The sequence below is a fragment of the Mus pahari genome, chromosome 17 (assembly GCF_900095145.1).
Source record: "Mus pahari chromosome 17, PAHARI_EIJ_v1.1, whole genome shotgun sequence".
NCBI classification, from domain to species: Eukaryota; Metazoa; Chordata; class Mammalia; order Rodentia; family Muridae; genus Mus; species Mus pahari.
The window spans coordinates 30390069-30417058 of NC_034606.1; the positions used below are offsets into that span (position 1 = coordinate 30390069).

General features: G+C 39.4%; 1 protein-coding gene across 4 annotated transcripts in view; it reads right to left on the reverse strand.

Annotated features, from left to right (window-relative positions):
• Positions 1-26990, reverse strand: part of Adcy8 (adenylate cyclase 8) — a 208830-nt gene that overhangs the window by 72419 nt on the left and 109421 nt on the right. For all 4 annotated transcript variants that reach the window (XM_021216372.1, XM_021216371.1, XM_021216370.1 and 1 more), the window contains exons 6-7: positions 18039-18197; positions 14479-14749 (exon numbers count right to left, since the gene is read on the reverse strand). In XM_021216372.1, the coding sequence (XP_021072031.1) occupies positions 14479-14749; positions 18039-18197 (430 nt within the window). The remainder of the gene's footprint in view (positions 1-14478; positions 14750-18038; positions 18198-26990) is intronic.

Genomic DNA, 26990 nt, shown 5'->3' on the forward strand with positions numbered 1-26990 from the left:
GCCAAAGAAGTAACAGAAAGTCTGTGTATCCAAAAATCCCAGCAAAGGGATCTTTCCCACTGAGCAGATTCCACACTTTGATGAGGTCGTTCACCTAATGGTGATGAGAAGACTCAGTGAGCTTCCTGATTGGCAGTTTCATTTTAAGAATCTCTCAGACACAGACAATCATATGTGCCAGGCTCTGCTTCTCAAACTTGACAAATATTAATACAGTTTTTTTTTTACACATAGAATGTTTTTTTTCCAAGACAAACCATTATATATCTATATCTCCATATAGATATATGTATAATATTCTTTAGGCAAAAAAAAAAATGCAAGCAATTTCAGCATCTCACTGTTTCCCAGGATTACACAGCATGAGGTGGAGGAAGATGTACCGCCATGGCTGGTAATTGGACATGGGGATGTGGATGCAGAGATTGCATTGGCTCATGAGGACATGTCAGAGATCTTGTCTCCTGGTGACTCAACCGCCACTGATAAGAATCAACTGGCTGGCGGTAGCCAAATGCAATACTCGCTCACAGCTCTAACTTAAGATGGCTAATTAAAGAAAACTTAAAATGAAATCAAAGTATAAGTTGGCTTAGAGGGATATAGGAATAAAGGAGTTCCATCCAGCACCAATGATTTCCCTGAGTGGAGAATGAGGCTGTGGCACATCTATGAGGATAACCCATAGCCTCTGTTTGACTCTGCCAGCCTCTTAATTTAGCTCCTCTTGGAACACAGGCCAGGCTGGTATCAAATTATAGATCATCTCAGGAAAGCACATGAAGGGTGGTGGAGAATTTTCAGATCCTCTGGCTTCTGTCTTTCATGCATCAATCACCTTAGAGATACTTGATCAAGAGCTATGACTTTCTCAAATCTGAGATGAACCTGTTGACTTTAGGAGTCATGGACTCTGGCGTCTTTGAAGTCATATAGTCCTTTGAAGGAAGTAGAGACCAATGTTGCAGAAAATTGGACATCAGGGTCCAGAGGGCTAGATTTCCCGGGAATCAATGTGGCTATGCAACCAAGGAAGGTGAAATGGTTGTCCCTCAGTGGATCTCCTATTTGGTTTCATAGGCAGCAATTCTTCCCATGTACTTGGGATATAACATATTTTTCTGCCTTGGAGAGGAAGTGAAAGGGATACTCAGGTTGTTTCTATCTGGATATTCGTTATGACTGAAGGATACCAGAACTCTCCTCAGAAGTGCTTACAGCTGGAATCCAACAGCTACAGTATATACATGCATTTGCAGTGACACATCTCCATTGCTGTAGATAATTTTAATTTTTTTACAGCTTGCCTTCTCTCGATTAAATCAAGCATATTCACTCTACTAATCCATCATTTCTGAAGCTCTAAAACTCCAGGATTCACAGGGCAGGCAAGTTTCAAAGCATGTTTTGGGGACAGATTTGTTACAACAGCAGTGTTGACCACAAGTGCAGCTTTAGGGCACTCAATGGGAGATTAACATTAAATCAACTAAAAAAGACGAGCCCTTCATAAAAAGAAGGGCTTCTTTTCCTAACAAAATGACAGTCTTGGAATCAAGGATAAGCTTTAGACCACATTGAATTAATTAATTAACTGTTAACTGTTTCCTGGTAAGGCTGAGGGTCAAACCCAGCACTTTGCACACATCAGGTAAATGCTCTTTTATTGAACTATGTGCCAAATGAACACAAACGATTAGGTAACTTTTATACTTTGCCTTTATTTCTTCCCAAGCGGATATGGGCTCATGAAAAAATGTCATCTGGAACTGATGCTAATCTATAAGAGGCCTTGGAAACTCAGGGTGAATTTCGTTTTGGTTGCTGATCGGAGGATTCTACGTCATTGACCACTTCTATGAGGCAGTGAGTGACCAATGGAATCTTTCCTGCTCAGAACCCCCTACGTGGTCATGGATATCAATGAGATATTTGTTCCCAATGAGAGTAAATTTGTTCTCATCCCTCTTTTCATTTATCAGTACTATGGAGATGTAGATACTAGCTGGGAAGGAAACACTTCCATCTTCCATCCCAGTGTTATACTGGAGACCCTCAGCTATATTTAGGCTACATGTAATAAAGAGAAGAACCAAGTCATTTCAAGATGACAAAAAAATTAAAATAAAGAACAAACAAGCCAATTATCCTACTTTTGTGTAACTCCTATGCATAGAGTACTTGATTTTTGGGTTAACTACAGCTTGGGATGATCATTGATACCCTATACTAGAGAAGACTGGAATTTTGGCCCATGTTTATCCTAATGGTCTGATGCTACGAATACCAGTAGTTTAGATACATGTGTCTTTACAATGATTCATTTGTAAGGAGTAACTCGGAATGTGTGACACAAGTCATTTGTCTATACAGAGTCACACCAGGATGATCTATTTTTAATAGCACAACATTTTTTCTTCTTTATAAGTCGCCTAGCTATAAGAGGTAGATTGAGATCAGGTCAAAACAGAACTGGAGTTTCCAAATGATTCCAGTTTTAAATTGACTTCCAAATTGTGAATACAGAATAAGAAACACAGTGGAGGAAATATTATCAGCACATTTGATTATGAGATGCACATACATAATTGAACATATATCCAAATCCACTTTTAATGTAGATGTGAAATATTATTTAACATTCAATGATACTGCATATTCTTATTTATTTGTGTGTGTGTGTGTGTGTGTGCGTGTGTGTGTGTGTTTGCTGGTGTTTCTAGATATTTGGGAACTCAGGACAAAGTAGTCATATATTTCACACTAACCAGATATTGCCGTGCTGTTATAAATAGAAGATGCTATAAATAAATGATGCTGTTCACCTTATCTGGTGCTTTAGATATCAGTGAGGTCAGAGCAGCAGCAGAAATGTCAGTTACTGCTTGGGTTGAACTTTTAGGTCAGACTTTCATTGCAAAACAGATGCTGTCATTCCTAGAATTATTCTTGTTGAGATCAGGTGTTTCTGTAATTACTCTCTTCCCCACAGTTCTTAAGACCTACCAAAGTCCAGAGGTGAATTACAGACATTCCATAGCCATGATTTTAAAGACAGGACCTAGCTTGAGAATGTGGATGCTGTGGAAATTAGCATCACACGGTCTGGGGAGCCCTTTGTTAGCTGAATTCAAGTGAGGGTGGGAAGGCCATCATTTGGTTTAGGCCATGAATATTTTTTGTGTAAGATTCATCTTCCTTTCCTTTGGACCTACTTTTGCTCTGATTCCCTCCAGGCTCTGTCTCTTCCTGGATGGCCATGACATTGTTTGGCCTTGGTTTTTTGGTACTAAATTTAAGGCTTAAAGTACCCCCATGAGACCCATCCAGTTTTTCATTGAAGATAAGGAAATAGGAATGTTTGTAAGAGCTAGAAAATGGGTGAAGAGCTGTGAAATGCCACAGCCACTGTAACTCAAATGCACAGCAGCTGGGATCCCTCTATAGGGTGCATCAACTACCAGCTGTAGATTGAAGAGGGGTTTAAGGGATCCCCATTCCTATTTGCTGAACTCTTTGTACTGATTCAGAAGAGGAGGAGACATTCCCCTCAGAACACCCACTGGTGGCCCCAACAGAGTCCAGTGTGCAGTTCCAATCCTACAGTTAGACAGATAACACAAGTTAAACTAAATAGATCACACAACACAACCGACAGTTATATGTCCTGGACAGAGGTAGGCTGGTAGGGAGGAGGGGAATTGATGGAAGCATAAAGGAGACCCAAAGCGAAGGGAATCAATGTCAGCACGCCCTTCCTTCATGGCACTGATGCAGATTCTGCAAGTCAGCTTGCACAGCCTCATGACTAAATCCTCCCAATTCAGTCCTTTCCTGTATGTTCCAAGAAGCACAAACGTGACAGGGTTCTGAATGATGCTGCCGGTCTGTGGACCAACCAGGCAGGAAGTGTGAACTGAATATTTGCTTCCTGTTGCCTCTTTTACTAGCTGCGCTTGAGGCAGGAGACTTTTTTGTTTGTTTGTTTGTTTTTAACTGACAATTACCTGTGACAGTGCCTCACATTCTATAGTTGCTTAGCACATGCTTGCTAAACATACATGTTCTTATATCCACTTACTGAGATCTCACAATTTATATGACCAAGATAAAGTCAAGGATGAGATCTGCAGACAGAAGACTTTTAGTCTCTACACTGTCCAAATATTTTGACCCCAAACTTCTTGTTGAACTTTTTTTTCTGTGTTTCATGGGATGCTGATTTGGGAACAGTGGTCAGAGTTCCTTCCTTGCTTTTATTCCTTTCTTCTACTTGACTGAACCAGTTTCTGAGGAGGACCTATTTGCCCTCATCCATATGATGCCTTTCAGAATGCTGAATTACCTCCTTCAGGAGAATGGTCACTATTTGATCCTATTTCCTCAGGAGCTCCCTGGGTACCCTTGTTTTCACACATGAGATTTTATAGTCTGTTTGTGCCATATGTAAACTCTTTGATGGATATCAGACTCCATTCTAACGGACAATGACTTGTACCTGATAAAACTGCTGAGTTCAGCAGTAACTCAGTCCATTTTGTCTCATGCACCAGAGCACACGGCTCCTGGCCACATGTCTGTCTTGTCCTTTCAAAAATGAAATCAGACATAGTCTCCTCTGGGGAGCCTATTTTGAACCTACATTGTCCTCAGCAGCTTAATTAATTTCTTGAACACATGTGTGCTTATTCATTAATCTCTGATCCTGAAGTCGGACACAGTGCCTCATCTATGTCAATGTTTCCACACCTGATGTGTTCACTTTTTTTTTTTTTAAATAAACACACATTTAATGAACAACTTATTGGATGGATGTAAGGTTTCCTACATGAAGATTATCTCCAGAAAAGTGTTGCTGGTCTTATTATCAAATGTCCTGTTATTATTTCCCATTCTTCCCTATGTAACTCTACTTTTAAGAAGATCCTCTATTCCAGATAGAAGTTAAGAAAAAATATTTTATATGTGTTATTTCTAGTTTTTGATCATCAGATCATCATTAAATAAAAGATACAGCCAAGACAGGTGACATTGCAGCCGAGAACAAGAGCTTTTAAAGGCATCCTCACGGTGCATTTCAGTATGAGGGTTTCCATTGCATTTGGGGGAATGCAGAGAGTGCTCTCCCCACTATACCTCCCAGTGCTGCTCTAGAGTATCAGAGATCTGATGTCAGAAAGGGATAACTTTGAATCTTTTCTGGAACTTTTCTTTTCTAGACTAACTTTCTTTTCCTGAAAACTTTCTTTTCTTGACTAACTTCAGCTTGAGCATTTCCCTTGAGCGGGTTTGCTTAAAAAGGCTAAAGAGAAAGGGCTCTGTAATTTTTTTTTTTTTTAGCTCCCATAGGAGGTGATGGTGGTAGCTTCTAGAGAAAAAGTGTTTGGGAGTTGGCTGTGTGTCCTTTTTCTCACTGTATCTTTCTTGGTGCACACTTCCAATCAGTATTGTTTTTTCAATCTAGCTTCTCTGGATTGTGGTCTCAGTTTTTGTTCACAAGCTGATCTCTTTTTTTTTTCATTATTAAAACATATTTCATATTGCCATTCAACAATATGTTAAATACATAGTAGGGAAATATATGACATTTCAAGAAATGTTAATTAGATAAATTATGAAAATATGTCCTAAACATAATAAGTATCTTGATTTTATAATCTGAAATTGTAACTAAATCTTAGAATAACAAAAAAAAATAGTCATATTCAAATGAATTGGAAGAAGAGGAATTCCTGTTCCTCCATTTCTTAACCTATGCCTTTGGATTTCCTCATCTGAAGACTTAATTATGATATTTATTCTGCCTTCTTCCTCTTGGTACAGACCATGTAAATGGACACTGCACAAGTCCAACCTCTCAGAGTTGCAGTTCTGGAAAACGTCTTTCCAGTACAAGCTGATCTCTTAAAGATTGTTTTTGTAGCTATGTACAGACTCTTTGTTGGAAGCTACCACACACGAGATATGTGAAACCTCACTGAACTTTAGAATCTAAAAAGATCGCTTAAGGTATTTAAAGAGATATCACAATCACAGAGTAAAAAGAGACAGAGTTGAATCTAATGCTTCACTACCTTAAATTAACTGGAAGAGCCTAGGAATCCTTAAGAAGTGTGTGTGTGTGTGTGTGTGTGTGTGTGTGTGTGTATACTTTCCAAAGGTGAGCACTTTCTCAAGATAAGCCACTGAAGTTGGCTTATCTTGATGCTAAGTCAACTCAAAATAATAATGTATATGAATAACTACCATGTGTCCTACATTTGGAAACAATTGGATATAACTTAATGAAAAAATTTAAGCATGGATGCTAACAAAAATACCCAGTTTCTTTGCTTAGCTAGAATTATCCCAGGGCAATGAGACTGCTTTAATATTTCAGAGCAGGAATATTAGTAAGAGACAGCAATTAGGATACATCAATTAAGAACTGGAGAATAGATTGTTAGCAATCAGAGCAATTTATGTAGGAAAGAAAAAGACCTTCGTAGATATAAATTTCATTGTGTCAAAATAATGGAATTTGTCACTTGTGACTTAAGTTTGGGAACAGTTGGGCATAGCTTAATAAAGAAATTTTACCAATTTTACCAATTAGGACATAATTACCCTAGGCATTGGAAAGGTAGGTGATGGGATCAATATAAAATAAATCCCATGTTTCCTCCTCAAATTAAGAGATTCCGTTCATGAAAAGTCGAGGCATTTGCTGTTGTTCTTCAGACTTATTTCCATATGTTTAAAGCATTGCACTCAGTGCAGGCCTGGAGGTACAGGTCTGCAAACTCATCTCCTTAAAGACTGAAGCAGAAGACTGCAACTTCAAGGACAGTCTGGGGTACAGAGTGGATTGAAGGCCAACTGGACCAACTTAGTGTGACTCTGTCTCAAAATTTTAAAAAAATGTAGTGGGAGCTGATGATATATAACTCAGTGGTTGAGTTTTTGACTAACATGTTGCAGGCTCGGGTTTCCATCACCACTATTGTACAACAAACATACCGAAACAAGTAAACGAACAAGCAGACTCCACTTATGCCTACTTGATTTCTGTTTGTCAGAGTATAGTTGGTGACTTGCAAATCCTAAATCAGTCCATGGTGATAGAAGAGTCTAAGTGATATCCTTGTTAAAAAGTTCCCTTCAGTAGTGTCTGTAACGTAACCACAGGCTGTATGGTGTCCATTTGCCAACTTAAACAAAGGTCTAATGTAATTCTGTAGATGTCACATCAATATATCTAACTGTATCTGTTCCACTTACATCCACCCAAGAGCTTCAGGGAAGGGAAGGGTAATTAGTCAAAGTTAATGGATCGTCTTGTCTGTTTAATCTACTAAGCACTCCATGAAAGGCTTCAAATTAGCTCGCCTTTCTGAACAGAGTAAAAAACCAGATCCTCTAATGACTCCTTGGCTAAATTCCACAGCTGTCTTCAGAGTCAAGCTCAAAGGAATCTGGGGTTACACCACCAGGAAAAGCTGTGTTGCTAAAAGATTATACATTAACTCCAGGGAATTTCTCAAGGTCTTCCATATTCTCAGCCTCAATCCAGTGGATATCTCATCCAGGGAACACCAAAACCCAATCTAATACTAACATCATTAAAAAACAAATGAGAAAATTTTGCTTCTAATTTTCTGCATAATGAGATGGAAGATGAACAGAAACAGCTGAGCCTGAGAAACCATATTTTTCAATACCACTGTCTAACATTTTGGGTGTTTTCAGTGGAAGCACTTTGAGGGTAATTTCTGTGTAGGAAAAGAGAATCCCATGCTTTGGGTTGAAGCAGTGGAAGGCCAGGCTAAGGGAGTAGATTTTCTTTTGTTCTTCCTTGCCACCATGCTTTCTCCTTCCTGGTTTGCCTTTTCCTGTAGATCCAAGCTTAAGCATCACCTTCTTGAAAAGGTCTTCCCAGATTTCCTCAGATCAGTTTTCCCTCCTTTATTACACTGTCTTATAACCATAGCACTGTTCACAATGAGCCTGGTGGTGCATCAGTATCTACCCTTAACCAAAAAACCCGGAGCATTCAGGTGGCCTTCTCCATTTCTCTGTGTCCAGGCTAGCACCTCACCTAGCCAACTGCAGTCACTCAACAAGTAGACAATGAACGAGTAAGTGAAAGACACTTGCTCTTGTTGAATGTGACAGCTAAAGTGAGTTTAGACGTCACATGTTCTTGTCATGGGGGCACATATATGCATGCAAAAGGGCCTGGTGTTTAGTTTATAGCTTAATACTTAAGATCAAAAACAAGGAAAGGACCAGATCCGAGAGATGTTACTTGATGAGAACAGAATAATCATGTCAAAGAAGAGGCAAAATGCAATGGTTCTTGGGCTAATAATTGGATATTTATATTCATGAAATCAAAATTTAGTTATACAGAATGCTACAAGAATGATGTTTCATTCTATGGTTATGAAAGATTTTATTTCAAATGCTTTTTCATCATTTTAGGACTACCGTTTAAACACAATACTTATTTTACCCTGTGGTGATTATGAACTAATAAGTTACATACTCCTTGGATTAAGAAGGGAGTATTTGGAAGTAGCCATAACTTATAACACAACGCAGGACCCAGCATGTGTCCATGGTGGTCAGAGCTGAGAAAAATTCTTGGCTTAGCCATTTTCACTCTGTCACTGTATACAAGTACACAGAACAGTTAATGAAAAGTGTGGCTACCTGAAATGTCTTAGTATCTTACTAAGTTGGGAGATCAGGGCTGTTTTTCCATAGCATGATCCTTCCATCTCTCTCTCTCTCCATCCCTGTCTCCTTCAATGGTCTTTCTATGAACACACTTTAGGACCTTCAGATATTTATCTGAAGATTACACAACTTATTGCCTACAGTTTATCATGAGGAACTGGGTAATCAGAACAAATCTAAAGCAGCATTTTAATCAGGTCAGCAATTCAATGCTAATTCTTCCTTTTCTTCCAAACAATATAGAAAACTCGTTATACAAACACTGCCAATGGAGGCCTGCAGAAGTCATGGCAACCATGGGGTGTTCTTGTTTCAGCCCCATCAGCCCAGCCAGCAACTCTCTCAACATTTCATATTCTTCTGCTCTCAATATCCTTCAGTCTTAATTGAACTAAATTGAATAGTTTCTTCCATATTTTGTCACTAGATAAATAGGCAAGTGATGAACAGCTAACTACATAGGTAAGGTAGAACGTTTATGTGTGGTTAATTCCTAGAGCTATTGCAGAATATTCTAAATAGCTGGTGAAAGCCAGAGACCTATATATATCAGAATACACACACACACACACACACACACACACACACACACACACACACACACGGACACACGTCTAGGATTGACTAACTTCAGGAAACACAGTAGACACTAGAAACTCTGCATAAACTTAGGACACAGAGGAGGTTCTGTGGTCTGATGGAAAAATGCATGGTTTGGGGTGGGGGCTGGACCTAGCTTGGTTCCAATTCCAGCTCTGTGTTTTGTTGTTGTTGTTTGTTTTTGTTTTGTTTTGTTTTTGTTATATATCCTTCAGATAGTTAATTAGGGTTTCAGACTCATACATGCTTTTATTATGTGTAAGTCAAGGTAGAGATTTCAAATTCACTGGAAAGAATCGAGAGAGTACAAATGACCTGTGGCTATTTACCTGTACTCTACACAGGGAATCTATTCTCTTTCTGTCTGCTCTATAGATTATAAAATTTCCATTTATACTGAGAGTCACCACTCACATACATTAACTTCAAGATAACAAAGCCAATCTCTTGGGTAGAAGTGAATAATGTGTACATTTAGAAATACCAATAGTTTTTTTTTTAATTCTAAGTAAGTGTTTTAAAAGGGCTTGAAAAATAGTAGACTAACATATGGAATCTTGGGCCATTCTGCACGTAAAAGGGATTTGTGGGATGGAGGTGACCATTCTACATTAATGGGAGACAGATTCCAGACTCCAAAGAAGGGCCTCGCTCATAGAACCATAACTCTATGTCTCTTGGAATTTTGCTTGTCATAAATATCCAATTAAAATTATTAATGTTCTTCACAAAATTTTATCAGCAATGTAAAAGCTTCATCGTTGGCATTGTCTTACAAATCCCGAGTTTAAGATACATTTATTTTTCCCTGCTAAGGCCACTTCAATTCCTATGATCTATTACCCAGGAGGTAGTCCAAGCAGTTTCTTACAAGTCTAAGTCAGATTACACTACTGTATCACTTAAACCTTCATATCATTCCTCTGGGAATGAAATACAGACTGTAGAAGCTTGAGAAACTAAGCTTTCATCTGATGTGTTTGTTCCTGGAGTTTTTTTCTCCTCAGCATGCTATGCTCTAGCCTTGGAGGCCTTCTGTAACATACTACAGTGTTCCTTTCCTCAGAGATCTTGTGCTGTTTCTTCTGCAAAATAGACTTACCCTGGTAATTTGTGCTGAGGGTTCTTTTAACACTTGGATGGAATTTTCAAGAAGGTATTTTTGACAATTCTTCCCGCAGAGATTGTGTTTAGTCCCTAGTCATAAATCCTCCCTTCTTCAATACCATTTACATGTTTTGATAAGTTTCCACATCTCCCACTTTCCTGAAATCCATGATCACGGAAGACCAAGGCCAATGCTGTGTTTTCACAGCTAGCTTACCCACATCTAGTTTATTGACCTGTTAATTCCTAATGATCACAGAAGCTCAAACCTAGTTACAAATTTAGAGAGTGTACCAGAAGAGCAAAATACAATATGTAATATAAAACCAAAACATTATTTCATACTCAGCTTTGTTTTGTTTTGTGTTTGTCTGTTTTCCATCTGAGATTCCCATAACCTTGTCTTCAAATTTGTGTCATTTATAACAAGTTCCCTGAATGTCTGTTTTAGTCCACCAACTTCTATGTTTGTAATCTTAACTTCTGGCAGTCCCCTTGTCTTTTAGTTTTCTTACTTTCCAACACTTAGAAATCCAGGGTGTGGGAAAATCTAGTGGTGACTGAGCCAGGGCCAGGACAGATATCAGGACCCTGGGCAAGAACACTTACATGTCTGGATTTAGGGTTGCAGAGCATTGGCCTTTGGTATGCTTAAGACCTACCCATGTGTCAGCACCCAGCCAGGTTCAAGTCATCAATTTTAACTCATGTGGATGGACATATAAGAACATGAAAGATGTCTGACATCAAAATGATGCACACATGGACGAGGAAACTCACCAGAGGGTCTGGGATCACTTTTAGAGATTTCACTTGTTCCTGTAAGCCAATGGTAGATGGCTAGAATAACAAGGAGGGAGGGGAGAACTAGAACTGGAGTTCTGAGAAGCTTCAACTTCTTACTAGTCAACAAAGACCACCAGGCTTATGACATCACCATTTTACCCACTCTGTATCTTGCCAGTCATGTTCTTCAGTCTAGTTCCAATGGACAGTTTTGAATTTCCACGTTATTATTGATTGTTCCTCACTTTGAAAATGCTGAACTTGCTGGGTTTCCATATCATGCCCTCCATATGGCTCTTGATTGCTTTGGAATTTAGCTGCCTCCTTAAAGGAATTCTTATTGTTTACTTTCTTCATAGTATTCCTCAAGGTCTGCTCTTCCTATTCACCAGTTTTGCTTCCTATACTATGGTTACTACTGTATTCATCCACTGAACAAACTAATCATGCCATATGATTTATTATATATCATCTTAATTTGGTCTAAAGAATGGTAAGAAAAACAGATGTAATTCCCAGCTTTTTGAAACATACAAGACACTGGCTGATTTACCTTGAAAGTATTTTTCTTTAATTATTTCCTTCTCTTTTTCTTTCTGTAGTTGGCATTACAATAGATTCTCAAATAATACTTATTGAATGGATGTGTGCAGATTTAGCTATGTGAACATCTGCTGTCTACACAACGGAGAATATGTCACAGCTATATAATGTCATTAAAACTATTCCTAAGCACACATTGTAAATCAATAGAAGCCAAAACATCTGGCCAATTTGGCTGGAAGATTCCCAACAAAGCATAAGTATAGTTTATCTATATTATGAAAACACTAGAGTGTCTGGGCTTCTGTGCAATTGATTGGGTATTTTGGCATAGTGTATGCTCAGCCAGACCAGTCTTGATCTGTTCCAGGGACACAGTAAGTCTCTGAATTGAGTTTATGGCTCACTGATTTCTAGAGTTAAGTATAAGCATAAACTCTGAATGGTTGTGATCATTTTAATCGGCTCAATCATTTCCAAAATGTCATCAGTGACACATGTTTATTCACAGAGATCAGCACATATTTCCTGGCTCTTTAGTATGAAGACATCCACATAAATTGAAATTATTCATTTAGAAGATGGGACAGCTAAGTTACATTTACTCAAAACTCAGGCATTGTGCAAAATATACAATACAAATATATGGACTATTTTGACATCTACTAATCATTTGATGTCATCAGCAAACAGCTTTAGGGAATTAGTAAAAAAATGTGTTTCAATTTCTCATAAAATTTTACCAAATCAATCAACCATGAAATGAAATTATGCATCTCTATTTCTCCCTTGTTGGTTCTCGGTTATTAGCAGCAAGGGTTGAGATTAGAACAATAAAGGATTATTCCAGTTTCCCACAATCAGTTTGAATGTAGTTTTCCAAAAGGAAAGATAAAAGCAGAACAACTAGAAAAGGGATTTAACATGAAATTACTGAGGCATGTCAAGGTTAGCATGCAGATATGTCTTCTATAAAAAGTATCTAGGCTCCAGCTCATAATAGGCAGAAGAAACAGAAGGGACCCTTTCACTTGACCATGCATGTACTCCAAAAAGTATATACACCACCTCTTTATTTATAAAAGATTGTAGTATGTGTGCCAATTAGGGATAGAAAGTAGGCATTGGATTTTTTTTTTTTTTTTTGGCACTGGAATTTTTGATGACTTCCATGGGCAGAATACTACTTTATATGTAAATACGCAGAAGAGAATAGTAAAAGCTTAAGGGTAAACATTTGCAGGCATGCTGGGTTGGTTCAGTCTGCAGTTGTTCTTGGTAGCATCTGACACATGCATTTTCTCATCTTCCTTCCCACAGAACTGGGAAGGAATTGAAGTTAACCTGGCCTCAGAGTGCTCCATCCATCTTTAAATGCAGAGAAAAGACTGAGGACCTTCAACATTTAACCTGCTCTACTTCAAACGGCTTTCAACTGACAGACATCTTCTATCTATGACCTGATGAGAAATAATCATGTCTATGGGTATAAAAACACATAAGCCACCATGGGACATGGCGCTGCATCACTTTAATAAAAGCACTCAAGAGGTAGAAACAGGCAGGTCTCTGAGTTTAAGGTCAGCCTGGTCTACACAGCAGGATCCAGGTCAGCCAGGGCTACAGAGTGAGTGAGACTCTGTCTCAAAACAAAACAAGGTGACAACAACAACAACAACAACACCACTCTTCAATATCTTCATAAAAACCCAGATACTGTTGATTTTGTCTGTGTGCTCCACAGTACTCTCAACTTCTGTTCTGCTCTGGAACAAGTTTGAAGCATAAATGCTGGACATGGGATTTTTCCATTTGTTTCAACATTTAACTGTGAGAGAGTTAGACCATTTAACATAATGTTAACTGTATGTGCTCTGTCTAGATGGATAAAGGGAGAACACTCCTGATAAGAGATGCTTTGCTGAAGCTCTGGGTGGGAGCTCAGGGCTGGCTGGACTTGCTCTGTCCACCTGGGGTTTAGACCTTGTTACACTTCGCCTCTGCATTGCCTCTGAGAGCCAGAGCATCTCACTGAGATTGATAGGATACTGATGCCTGAAGAAATAATTTTACAATGCAATTTTGATTATTACTGATTGATTTGTTTCTTGTATGCTGATTTGGGAGCTCTTTCCTTTATATAAGAAGTAGAACCATGCCACAGAAAATAGAATCACATGGGTGGGTTTAAAACTGCCTGTTATTCTAGAGACACCCTACCCCCTGCCTCCAACACCACTCATTGATGTTTTCCTATTTCCCCATCAAAGTGGCCTTCTTGGTTTTGAATATCAGAGGAAAACTCAGGACTATGGGTTAAAGGGGTCATTTTCATATACCTAACCATTTTTAGTGACTCTGGATTTAACTTTTCCTATATGAGCTATCTATCTATCTATCTATCTATCTATCTATCTATCTATCTATCTATCTATCTAACTATCATCTATCTATTTTTGGATTGTTACCATTCTGCTTCCCAGGGCAATTATTTTTAGCATCAAAGAAGTAAAAGGGTGTTAGAAGCTTGGTATTTCTGCCCTTTCCCGAAATTGCACACATAGGTTAATTCTGTCCTGAGGACATTTGTTTGATCATTTTCAATTACGGTGCTCAGTAGAGAAAAGGTTAAAGATGAATCGGTTTCCTCCGAGGCTCTTGGTTGAAGATGCACTCAGACATGCACTTGTTGCTAACTGAAGGAAGGAAGAGGGGACTTACATTCTGTTTGCCCACGATGTTGTCGAAAGGCAGCTCTGGGCTCCAAGATCCTTCTGTGAATGTTGCCCCACTGTTTCTCCTGTCGGAGCAGCTCACTGACTCCTTAACTATGTCTTCAGGCAAGGAGAGCAAACTCTCCTCGGGCTGCTTAATCAAATAGGTCTCTATGTTATGCTTCCTCAAGAATTCATTCCTTTCTTTCCCATGGCCCTCTTCCACGTTATAGTCACCATTGAGGCAATCCAGGGTGGCTTTAGAAATGTGAATCCTCCTGTGTAGAGACAGAAGGAGTTGTTATATTTTTTCATGGTGCCTAACTATGTCTGTACAGAGAACATGGCTACAACACACTCTGGAGGATAAATTTGTTCCCTTCAGAAGTATTTTTTTAAAAAGGAAAGAAACTAGAAGTCCTTCATCCACACAAACACACAAAATAGCCCTGATGAGCTACTTTTGGCTTTTCCTGCTAATGTCAACACTCTCTATGAACCAGTGATATTTTTCAATGGTGTTGACTATACTAGAAAACCAAATGGTGTGTATATTCATGAATCCCAAGAATAGCTAAATTGTCTTATAGCATGGCTCTTTTACTCTCTCAGAGCTTGCCCTATCATTTTATGTCCTGTATATCTGTACCTTGTTTTTCCTACTTCTTTAGAATCATTTTATGAACAAGGTTTGGTTTTGCAAACGGAGCATCATGTTTAGAAAAGTACTGGAATATGTGATTCTCCTTCGAATATGTAGCGAAGGGAGCAGATTGGAGATGCAAGCTGGTAACTATCAGGGCTCACACAAACTAGCTCACACAGACACCTCACAATCCAAGTTTCTTTCTGTCAAATGAAATAATATGTGAGTTGACCAGGATCAAGCTCTATATGTGGAAGTCTCATTCTGTAATTCCTTATCGGGAAGGAGGATATTATCTCTTCTCATAACTGTCTAACTAAGCCAGGTACTTACTGTGAAGTGCTATGGTCTGTGAAGAATAGCAAAATTATGAAAGGGGATTTGGTTGCTGGGTTGCCGGGTTTCAACTCTAACTCTTCCATTTTCTAGCTAGAAGATTTTGAGGTAGAGTACTTAACCTATCTGAGTCTATTTGTAACTTACCAACATAGCACAGGTAATAGACCCACCTCACACTCTTACTGTGAATATACAAGAGCTGATTTGTGTAAAGTAGTAGAGACTCTTCACAGAACACTCTACAGCAATAACAACACATACTTTAAATTGTTTGAAGTATTCTTTAAAATGCCACGGTGATCTCACTGTGGTGTATTCCATGCCTCCTTAAGTCAGGCTCACAGGGGGACAGTCTGCCTTCTGAATGAGGCCTCTGTCACTGATTCAAAGCCCATTGTCAGACACGCCTTCATTCTGGGCCCCCATGCTGCGTTCAGCTATTCAAACAATTGCCATTTTCTCTCAATTCAGCACATGACTGCATGCTTGCTAAACGTGTCCTACTTCTAGAGTTAGCTTAAAAGTTTGCTAAACCAACTCTGTGCTCCACTGAGGAAATAGATGGATAGAGTGGACACATAACCCTCGACTTGCATTTTGTGATTCAAAAAGCAATATATTCAAGTAAACAATGAAGAGTTCTTTCATTTTAAAGTTTCAGGTTTCTTAAGTAACTGTGCATTGTACTTTCAGTACAACCTCTGTTGCTCCTTCTGACCATTTAACCCATTCTGCCAAATTCCTGCTTTCTGGGGGAATAGTTCACTGCAGAAACAAACAAAACTACAGACGATGGCCTTTCTGCCCACTGAGGGCACATTCTCCACGTCTTCCAAACATGTTGATTTTAAGTTCAAGACAATCAAGCAAATGTGCAAGAGCAGCTTGGGTTCTCTTGAGACACCTGCTAAATAAATCCAAAATGTTTCCATGGTATCTTACCCGAATGCAAAGAAACGCATCTCCAGCAAAGCAGGACCCCTGCGCCCCCTTCTAAGATCAAGTTAAGATTTAGATGCTTGAAGACACAGCCTTTTTCTCCTAAGCAAAATGAGCTTCCTAGGGAGATTTTGTAAAGTCTCATGGCTGATTTCCCTTTAAAAATAACTATAATTAATACCAACTTCCCTTGGCATTTCATCTGGATGCTACATTGTGTTCAGAGGTACTGATACTTGCCTGCATTAAGCCAGAGAACTGGATCTTAATCTTTATTTAATACCAAGTCTTCTATGAAAGTCCGGATCAGTATATATTAGGATGCTTTTGATAGAAAAGAAGGTTCTGATGTTTGCTTTTGAAAGCCTTTGCTGTTAACATGAGCTTTGAAGTAAGACTTTTTTTTTCAGAGATGATGATGGTCCAGTGACTTTGCTTTCCTCTAAGGACTTGAATCTGTGCTTAGGGAATATTCTCATGTGTTGCATGTCAGATAAACCTGACATTTTCTATGATGTGATCATGATAGTCATGATAGTAAACACTGTCTAAAAATCTTGTAGCATTTACCTCACCTAAAGACTGTCTTTGCAGCCAAAGGTTTGTTTGCCTCTGAATTTATTCATGTGACTGGAGTCTCCCACAGCCCTGGGTAGCAGGCATTTCCTTCTTCTCTCCTCTGGTCTCACTTTCTTCTTCAATCTAGTATCTCTCTTTATTCTTTCATCCTGCCACCCCCCATATGTCTGTCTTTTTCATTTTTTTTTTCTCATACTGCAGATTGCAAGGGCAATGAATGCATACTGCCCTATCATGGCAGCAACGTTAGGTTGGAGACAAGACCTTTTCTTTCAGGATCTCTTTAAGATCTGTGACTGAATCATAATTAACAACTACAACCACAGCCATAATTAGTGGGTCCTGAGTATGGAAGAAGAAGGATTTTTATGTGTTGTCTCACTTGATAACAGTCCTTTTTGTATAGTAACAAGAGTAACTGTACTACTGTTACCAAGACACTTGGTGGAGAGGCATGATGCTTAGGTCCCACCCCAGACACACAGGTTTGGAAATTCTGAGGGTGAAAACCAGAGGTCAGTGTGCTGCTTTAGTGCTGCTTTCCACTGGACTACCACATCCTGGAGTTCAGTACCAGCCAGTCCTGCCAATCAGAGCTGCAATGCAGATGGGTTCTCAAAGAAAGCACTGAATTTTTGGAACAGAGCCTATGGTCAAGTACATATTGGCAGCCAATAGGATTTAACCTTAGCTACCCATTAGGATTGATTTAAAAAACTTAAGGTTGATTCCAGACAGATTTCACTTTTTAATGAACCAGTGTGAGACCTGGCCATGAGTATTTTATAATGCAGTGATTCTAGTATATAGCCAAGTCAAAGAACTAATGTTTAGCAGGATAGAGAAATAAACTCTCGTCGGCCCTGTTGCCTTATTGCTTCTGGTCATCTCTGGGGTATTTCCTTAGAGTTCTCAGGCCATTGCTGTGTGATGCCTTACCATCTGACCTCCTCCCGGACAATTGCTTCTGGGGAGTCTGTCCTTGACCTCTGTGCACAGAAAACCTGGTATCACAAAGTCAGACAATGAAAGAGTTAGGTGAAAAGGGGCTTTTCTTTGCTTACCCAGGGATTCCTCCAGATTCAAGCTTGTTTGCTATATCCACGTCCCAAGACCAGACATCAAACTGCCATTTCCTCAGGCCCAACACACCACATAGCACAGAACCTGAATGAATTCCAATTCGCATGTCGACATCGTGCTTCGTTCTGGATCTCACAAACCTGTTGACAGGTAAATGGAGAGGCAAACTCATTAGGCCAAGATGACCATCACTGGGCTGAAGTGGCAGAATTAGAGCTGTCTATTCCACTGGTTTCTCTCCTATTCAAATGGTCCTTTCTCCATGAAACTTTCTGAGTTCCCTAATAGCTGGAAGGATTCTGTTATTATCTGGAAATCTTTAGATTTGAACAATACTTTTCAGTGCTCTTATTAACCTTCTCTCAAAACTTATTTTGTAGCCACTGTCTCATGAAATGACACCAGCAGTTTTTGTACCCAACTATGAATAAACTTGGGGTAGTTTATTAACCCTATAATCAGTGCATGCTTTATTCCCAACTACAGTTTCTTCTCATATAGTTAGGCTTCTGTTAGAGCTTTTACTCACTAAAGCACCATGTATAGTTTGGGATCCCCATTTCTGCTATTGGAAATAGCTTCAAGCTATTCCTTCCAAATATAAACATAGTTTCATCCCTTCATCATTTCCTGATTGAAACCTTTCTCTTACCTCTTACTCCTTAAAGCATTAGTCTCTGAAATATACTGTTCACCACCCAGGGCTTAACTAGTTCATTTATAGGAACCGGGACAGATACTGGGCTCCCATACAATGCTTTTAGGTATTAACCTTGAACAGACTTACTTCAGTGCCCTTAATCTTGGTCCTAACCTTGAAAGGACTTACTAAGATTCTTTACCATGATTGTCCATATTGAGTTTTGTTCCATGGACATTGAAGAAGCAGCATGAGCAAAGAGGAGGATGCTGCCAGGGCAGGACTTTTTCCAGTCTAAGTGTTCATCCCCCCCTTCATTCTCGGAGCACCTTGGGCAATTCTAGTTTATGGTTTAAAGATATTTCTGGAGAATCTCATATGGTAGAATACAATATGTTGAAAATATATAACTTGGAATCTTTTCATTGGCACAAAAATATAATGGTTGTTTTCTTACAAAGATCCTGAGAGTTGTTAAACTAATGTGAAGGTTTTTCCTTTATTGTTGGTAAAAAGACAACTTTTCTAAGCTTTCTGATTTTTCTATAACATACTGTCATTAATAATATTCCCTCTCAGAAATATTTGAGAAAGACCATTCATACACACACACACACACACACACACACACACACACACACACAGAGAGAGAGAGAGAGAGAGAGAGAGAGAGAGAGAGAGAGAGAGAGAGAGAGAGAGAGAGAAAACAAGAGAAATAGTATGTGTCTGGAATACTTGGTTTCTGATTGCAGATGAAGGCCCAGCATCTTAAGAAAGTACCTGGGTTTTCGTGTAGATTCCAGCACTAAATTGGTACCCCAGAGACTTTTTGTAAGAAAGTACAATGCCTGGTGTGACCCCCTGGGCACGTAGCCTAGGCTGACTTAGAGGTTCAATGATTGTAAAATGAGGTATGTCAGTGTTGCTGTGAGCCTCAAAAGGGATGACAGATGTTAAAGTGATTTGCTAATGAATATGAGGGAGTATTATACAGCACGCTGTGCTAATGTCATTAGGTAATTAACACTATGCAGGAAGGCACTGGAGTGTCTTAATGAAAGAGAGATTTTTCATTTTCTTCTACAAGATGAAAGTCATAAGGACACTTAATATTTCCTCAGCTCATTGCCTTTATTTTGTTATGTTTGGGATTTGATTTAAGTAAAAGCTAAGAATAAAACTGTGTAAAAGTAATGAATAATGCACAGCACGGATCCTCTTTACAAAGAACCATCAGTACAGTGTTTCAAGACCAGCTCTTGATGGAGTTCTGTGCATTTTGTCAGGGTTCACAAGGAAGTTTATGGGCAGCGCTTGCTTAGCTTTCCCATTGAGGAGCCCCAGATAAGTGGTTCTGTATTCAGTCAGCCATACTGAAAAGACAATGATCACAGCTGCTGTGTATCATCAACACCTGTACCCTCTCTCTTCTCCATCAACTTGAGGCTCCTGAAGGCAGGAGCTTTTCATGTTTTGTTAGTCTAGCACTTAGTATATAAAAATCTCCTGTGCTCCAAAGTACTTACTGGGTTATGGACAGAGCTCATTGGCCTTCTCGCTCTGAGGCTGTCCCAAGAGGAATCTAATAGTTCAGAGAAACAGCTGAGGTGCCTTAGGCCTGGCTACTTGGGAGGGTGTTGACCTCCGAACCTGTTCTCTAATGATAGAGCATGACAGACCAACTCTGTTCCTCATGGTAGGCTTCCATTTAATACTTATTTTAAGTAAAAACCCTCTTAATAATAATAGCTATTATTATTGTTTGACATCTCTGTGGACAAATAATTCAACAATCAATAAGTGGATTTCTTAGGGCATTTCTTGTGATAGAACTATTAAGAGGAAATGGTACAATTGTATGAAAAAAAAAAAAGGACAAAGCCTTAGAATTTGTCTGTCAGTTGAAGCACTTAAAATGATTCTGTTTAGAAAAGAGATTGCTCAATCTATAGAAGTTGCTGGTGGCATAGCAAGAATGGCGTGGTAGTCATTGATTTGTAAACCACACCCTCTCTACTGTTGAATGAATGGTTACAGGAAGGGACTGACTTGGACCAAGCATCCTTTGTTTCTATAAGGTGAAGAACATCAGCTCCTTGGGATTGGGATAGACATTGAACTTCCTTCAGCATATATGCTTGCTTAGTCCTGCTGAGAGGCACGGAATGTGTACTGAAGCTGAAGTCGGGAGCTTCCACTTTGTAGCTATAGGTCTTAGGGTAATACCACTAATCTCTGAGTTTGTTTTCACAGATGTAATGGAAAGGAGGATGAGACTCTGCAGGGCTGTGAAGATAGTTCATAAGATCATGCAGAGAAATGCTGAGCCAAGTTCCTGCTGAACACGTAATATTAACTATTACTAATTTCTCTAAATGGTAACAGCTTTTAATTATATATTTATAGTCAGACCAATACAAAGTTATAACTGATGACCCTAGTTACTCCTTCCTGCTAAAGTGATGTCTCTCTACTTGCATGAGAAGAGCTTCAACCTAGGTAAATAATCAACTGGACAGAACTACACATGGAGGTTAGATCTGATTAGCTGACTATACTCCAGAGACCTGGGAGAAACAGTGCCATTAACTCTCCAGAGGAGAGAAAGGAATGGAAGGAAGCTCATTATGGAGGTGAGCTCCATTTGCTGAGGGCTTTACTGAATCTTCACAGTGACCTTGTGCCATTATCAGCACTATATAAATGATGAAAATGAGTCATAAGAAGTATATTGTGTAAGGTCGAACTTCATGTCATGACTGCAAGTCTGGTTACAAAATTCCATTTCTACTGCCCTGTATATTTTCTTTTCAAGTGGGAAAAGAAGTATCCAAACTGCTGGATTCTGAATTAGTCCAGTCTAATATACAGACAACACTTCTTCTACAGACAAGCCCCCAGAATAAATGGGGCTTATGAAAGATGGCTTTAGGTAGAGCTGCTGAGTTTGCTGAGGTGCTTCAGGAGTCCCAGTGAGGCATGGAGGCTCTCATCATGGTAGCCATGTCTGGACACTGTCTTCAACCCTGAACCATTCTTTGGTCTCTATTCGTCATCATCATGCCTTATAAGATGGACACTTTCTGTCTCTTAAAAAGGCTTAGAAGACACTTTGTCTTATCCTAGCATAGATATTGTAATTTGGGTCTCCTTTAGGATTTCACTTTAACAGCCACAGTGATGCAGCAAAGTTGATGCTTACGTTATAAAAGTCCATCATACCAATGAGAAAATAGTGGCTCTTACAGAATTAGATATAGCTATTACTACTTATTTTATGTTTATAGCTACCCCTGTACTACCCATGGGGATCATCCATTGGTTCTTTCAATGTCAAAGATATCTGCAACCCCCAACTGTAACCCAAGAAAACAAGCCATTTTGTGTATTCATGGGTCTTGCTTTTGGATGGTGCATTTCTTTTGCAGTTAAGGAAGCCAGAGCCAAAAGGAGTGAAGGCTCACTCAAGGTCCTGCAGGTCTCATGAGTGATGGGGGTTTACACTCATGCTGCTGCTGCTTCCTAAGCTGAGGGTAGCCTGCACACTTCATCTCTGTGTTCCTTCCTTTCACTCCCTCCCATCGCTGGTTCTGGCATAGGAGAGGCAACGGAGAGGGTATCGCGCTGAACTTTTCTTTGAAACCAGATGGCCGAGGGAGGACAAAGTGAGAGCAATGATCCATTTATTTCTCTCCCTGTTCTTGAAGATGTGTGACACTCACTCTCTCATCTTAGGATCATTGTGAGAGGCTTAGTCAGGGTGGAGGACTGTATACCCACATTAGAGTTCCCTTGTTAAGCTATCTCAAGACAATAGGGTATTCTGGATACTCAATTTCTACCCCGAAATGGCACTAACCCAGTGCTGTGGAAGAAGGCTGTATGTGAAAGGAGAAAGTACTGATAGGGAATACTATTTCTTTCTTTATGCTTCTTAATAGTAACATCCTTCAGTTTTCAAAATGTCTGCACTCCCTGTAATTGCCACAGTAGGAGTCATTCACCATATATATGAGTGTGTGGGTCACAGTGGCCATACAGGACAGCCTACTATCTCAATATCTCCATTTAAAGTTCTAAAATTTTCTGAGTTGGGAACACAATTTCTTATAAGTAAACCTGGAAAAGTTTTGTAGAGTTATACTTCCCAAGATATATTGAGTAATAATACAAGATTAAAAATCAAGTTATTTTTCTATGATTTCATGTATGTATGAGTCAGCTCATGATGCTGTAACATGATGACTCAGTCAGGAGCCATAAACAAGAGATTTATTCCAAGAGTTCGATTGTCAGAGCTGCAGGTTTGGGGAGTCTGTTTTGCAGGGGGAGGCCTCCTGTTTTGCAGATGGGCCCCTTACTGTGCATTGATAAGGTGGTGAGACTGGACCAACAACTTTCCAATATGCATTCTTATAAGGGCACTTGTCCATCAGGACCAATCCCCTTTCATCTATCCATCTTCTAGAAGCCTCATCTTCAGGTGCAATCATACGGGAGATTGGTCTTCAGCTTAAGAGGAGGGAGTGTGAAAAATCCACTGTGCTCTGGTGTGGTATTTAAAATCAAATAATAAAACCCATTTTGAAAATCATATTATGAATTACATTTTATAATAGATGGCTTCAATTGTTATTCACCTTACAAATTTCTTAATATGTTTTATAGCAAAGAAAATGACTGTAATAAAACTTGGACAAAATACAAAAGTAACTTACAGCCATGTGAGAGGCATAGCTTTAAAAAATTAGGGAGAGTGGAGCAGCTTACACATTTCTGTCCCAGGATCCATAATCAAAGTCTTCCATTAGGCCCTTCAGATCCAAGTGTGTTCCACATATCATAGGACTCAGGAGGTACCCCACAAAGATAGTTGCCTGTTTAATAAAAATGTGAAGGACCTGCCAGCACTGCATATCTAAACTGGTAAAGTGAGCTGGTTTAAAGCCCCAGCTTGCTCTTTTTGTTGGTTTTTAAAATGCCTTAGATACTCATCAATCCTGACTTAGACACAGAATAAGCATGGATCAAAGACACATGGATACATTTTTTATTCTATTTCACATGTGTCCACTAACCTGGTGACACACATGTGTGTGTGTGAGCGCACACACACACACACACACACACACACACACACACTATAGTCTGTGCTGGTCTATGTACAGAACAGAGATGAAACAAGATTCCAATTGTGATAAGACTTTTTTGATATGTGATTGGGTCTGTCTGTGATGCCTGATGCAGCCTCCCTCACATTCCATTAGAAAAATGAATTTGAAGGTCAGTCAGTGTCCTGCTGAAAAATGTCTCATAATCAATTCTAGGGAACAGAATACTGTGGTATAAATGTGCTTCTCCTATCTGATTTGAGGCTTCCAACTGGATGTCCACTGGCACATAACATTTCTGCAAGTTTAAGAACTTGTTTTTGTAAATGAGCAGGAGTTAGCCCAACCTATCACTGTATAGCTGTCAGGACATGGTGGGTCAGTCATTCACCTCCGTGTGGTAAGTTGCAATCTACTTGAAGATTGGGGTGGACATCACAGGCCCTGTCTGCTTGCAGCCCTTTGCTCTGCTCACTTCTGTCGTTTCAGAGACCTACAGTCTAGGGAAAAGAAAACCATTTGCCCTAGATGTATTTCTATCTGTTATTCCACTTATACTTCTGTAGAGTCACAGAACTCCACTGTACCATGCATCACTAATGTAACTGTGATGTCTAGTGGGCTCCTGTTTCTCTGTTCTGTAGGAATAACAGAATTGTTCTAACAACTTTACTGCCTTTGTTCTCACGCCCTTGTTTGGCCACTGGCAAGCTGTGTGTGATTTGTCTGGGGGTGGTCACGTGCTTGGTTTTAGCCTATCGGAATAGAATAGGAGAAAAGAATAGTTTCTCATATAGCTTCTCTGTTAACTGAAGTAAGGCGTGAAGGTCCTGCAGATGAGCAGACCCTCAACATTAGCATCGTTGACAATAAATACTAGAGAGGTGCTGAACAGCACTTGAATGACTGCATTTAACAGGAGTGCAGGTTTATGATCGCTATTTAGATGGATAATGTCAGTAATTAATTGGATTAAATTAAGTAACCCCTAGCCCAGGGCATTAGTGAGACTCACTCTTAGGTATTTTCCAGTGAAGATTAACTGATGGAATATGTCCTGAATGTGGGTGGCATCATCCCATGTGCAGGGACCCCAAGCTGAATAACAAGATAAAAGCTAGAATTCATCTCTCTCTGCTTCCGGACCTGCCCAGATGGAGTGAGTTGCCCATGCTCCCACTACTGAGCTTTTCCAGGTAGGATGGACTGTCAAATAAACCTTTCTTCCCTTCACCAGCCTTCTGTCAGGTATTTCATCAAAACAATGAGAAAGGCAACAATGTAGCTATATTTAGTGATGTTTTCAAAGAGGATGAGGAAGGGACTTTAGTAGGATAGAGAAAGGTACACATATATAATTGATTGCAGTCACAGTCATGTACAAGGTCTTTTAGGGATATTCTTAAAACTGAAAATTTCCACCCTGAACAATAACTTTCCAATTGCTGTTCTCATCTCTGCTTCTGGGAGATCAGCTTTCTCAGATATCACATTTTTGAAACCATATAGCATTTGTCTTTTGATCCTTTACTTATTTCACCTAATATAATGTCAAAATCAGTTCCCAGCAACCATGTTATGATTGCCTGTAACTCTAGCTACTGGGCACAAGACTATCTCTTCTAGATGTCCTGTGTACCTGAATTCAAAGGTGCATAACACCCACATATATACTTTAAAATAGATTAAATGGTAAAACTACTTTTGTTATAAGAACATGCATGCTATCTATTCATCTATTTGGGTTTTTAAAGGAAAACACAGAAAAAAAAAACCCTCACTCTTGTGTGTGTGACACACAGAGAGAAAGAGAGACAGAGAGATACAGAGACCCAGAGGTAGAGAGACAGAGACAGACACAGAGAAACACAGAGATGGAGAAACAGGGCTGTAGAGAACAGAAAGAGTACTTCAGAGGATGGAGAAGGTGTGGGGGCAGAGAGAGGAAGAAGAAAGGAGAAGCAGAGAGAAAGAGAAAGGAAAGGCGTGGAGAGGCAGGCTTTGGAACTCCTGCTTAAGTGACGAGAAACAGGACGATTCCTGTTTTATAGTCCTTGTCCTACCGTCTTGCTTGGCAAAGCAACCCTACCACAAGATTAGGACCTTTGCTCTACATAACTGCTAGAAAAAAAAGGCTGCTCCTACTTGGCATTCTGTGGTCATTCCTGCAGCTTTTCAGCAACTGCACTGAAAAGACTCTGCTCTGCAAATTTCATTAGGATTCGTCAAGAACACCCTTTATAGGTTGTTAATAAAAGTATTTCAGCAAGAGGAGTCCAGTGTCAACTCTGGCATCTCCTCAGCTAATAAGGATCCCCAGAATAGACCCAGGGTTTGTCAGAAGGAGCCACCTGGGGCCACTTTTCAATCTATGTAATAGAAACTATTATTGAAACCCACTTTAATTAATTTACTTTTATGAAAAGACGTGAATGAGATGGTACTGAATTCTTCATTATAAATAAAGTTATATTCTGCCCCTGGCCCCTAGTTAACTACCTCACAGCTTATTTCTAAAATATGTTTGCTACGATGTTATTTTGGTTGGGGCTTAGTCTCATGTTATTCTTGGACATTTACTGAGTTTTTCTGCTAGCATTAGTTCTGCTGTTCCTTTTTTTTTCTTTCTTTCCAGGAATCGGTATGAGGTCTCCTGAGCTATTCATTGGTATTTTAGGTGTTGATGGTAGATTGTGAGTATCTGGATCAATTGACTACATGTAGGGCTGAGAGGCAGACAGCACAATGGTTGTGGCTATGAACAGCTCCATAGCATTGTGCTGCCACTGATGAGCTGTGTAACTTTTAGCCATTCCATGACCCCTGTGTGTATTATTTTCCCTCACTGGCCAAGTGGAACTTATTTTCAGGGCTTCCACTAGTTGGCATGAGGCCATTCAGCAGCACTAGCTGTTTGTGGCTGACACAGATTCCAACAGGTGCTCTGACTACTCTGTCCAGTGCATAAGGTGCTTCAGCGTTTTGCCTGACAATCCCAGTTGACTCCAAGAGTTGTTTTTTTTATGATGACATAAGGAATTAATATACACAAAATCTTTCCCTCAGAGCTTCCCAAGTGACTGATAAACTCAAGTAACTATGATTATTTTTTTTAAAAAAATTTTTATTATTATTTTCTTTATTTACATTTCAAATGCTATCCCGAAAATTCCCTATACCCC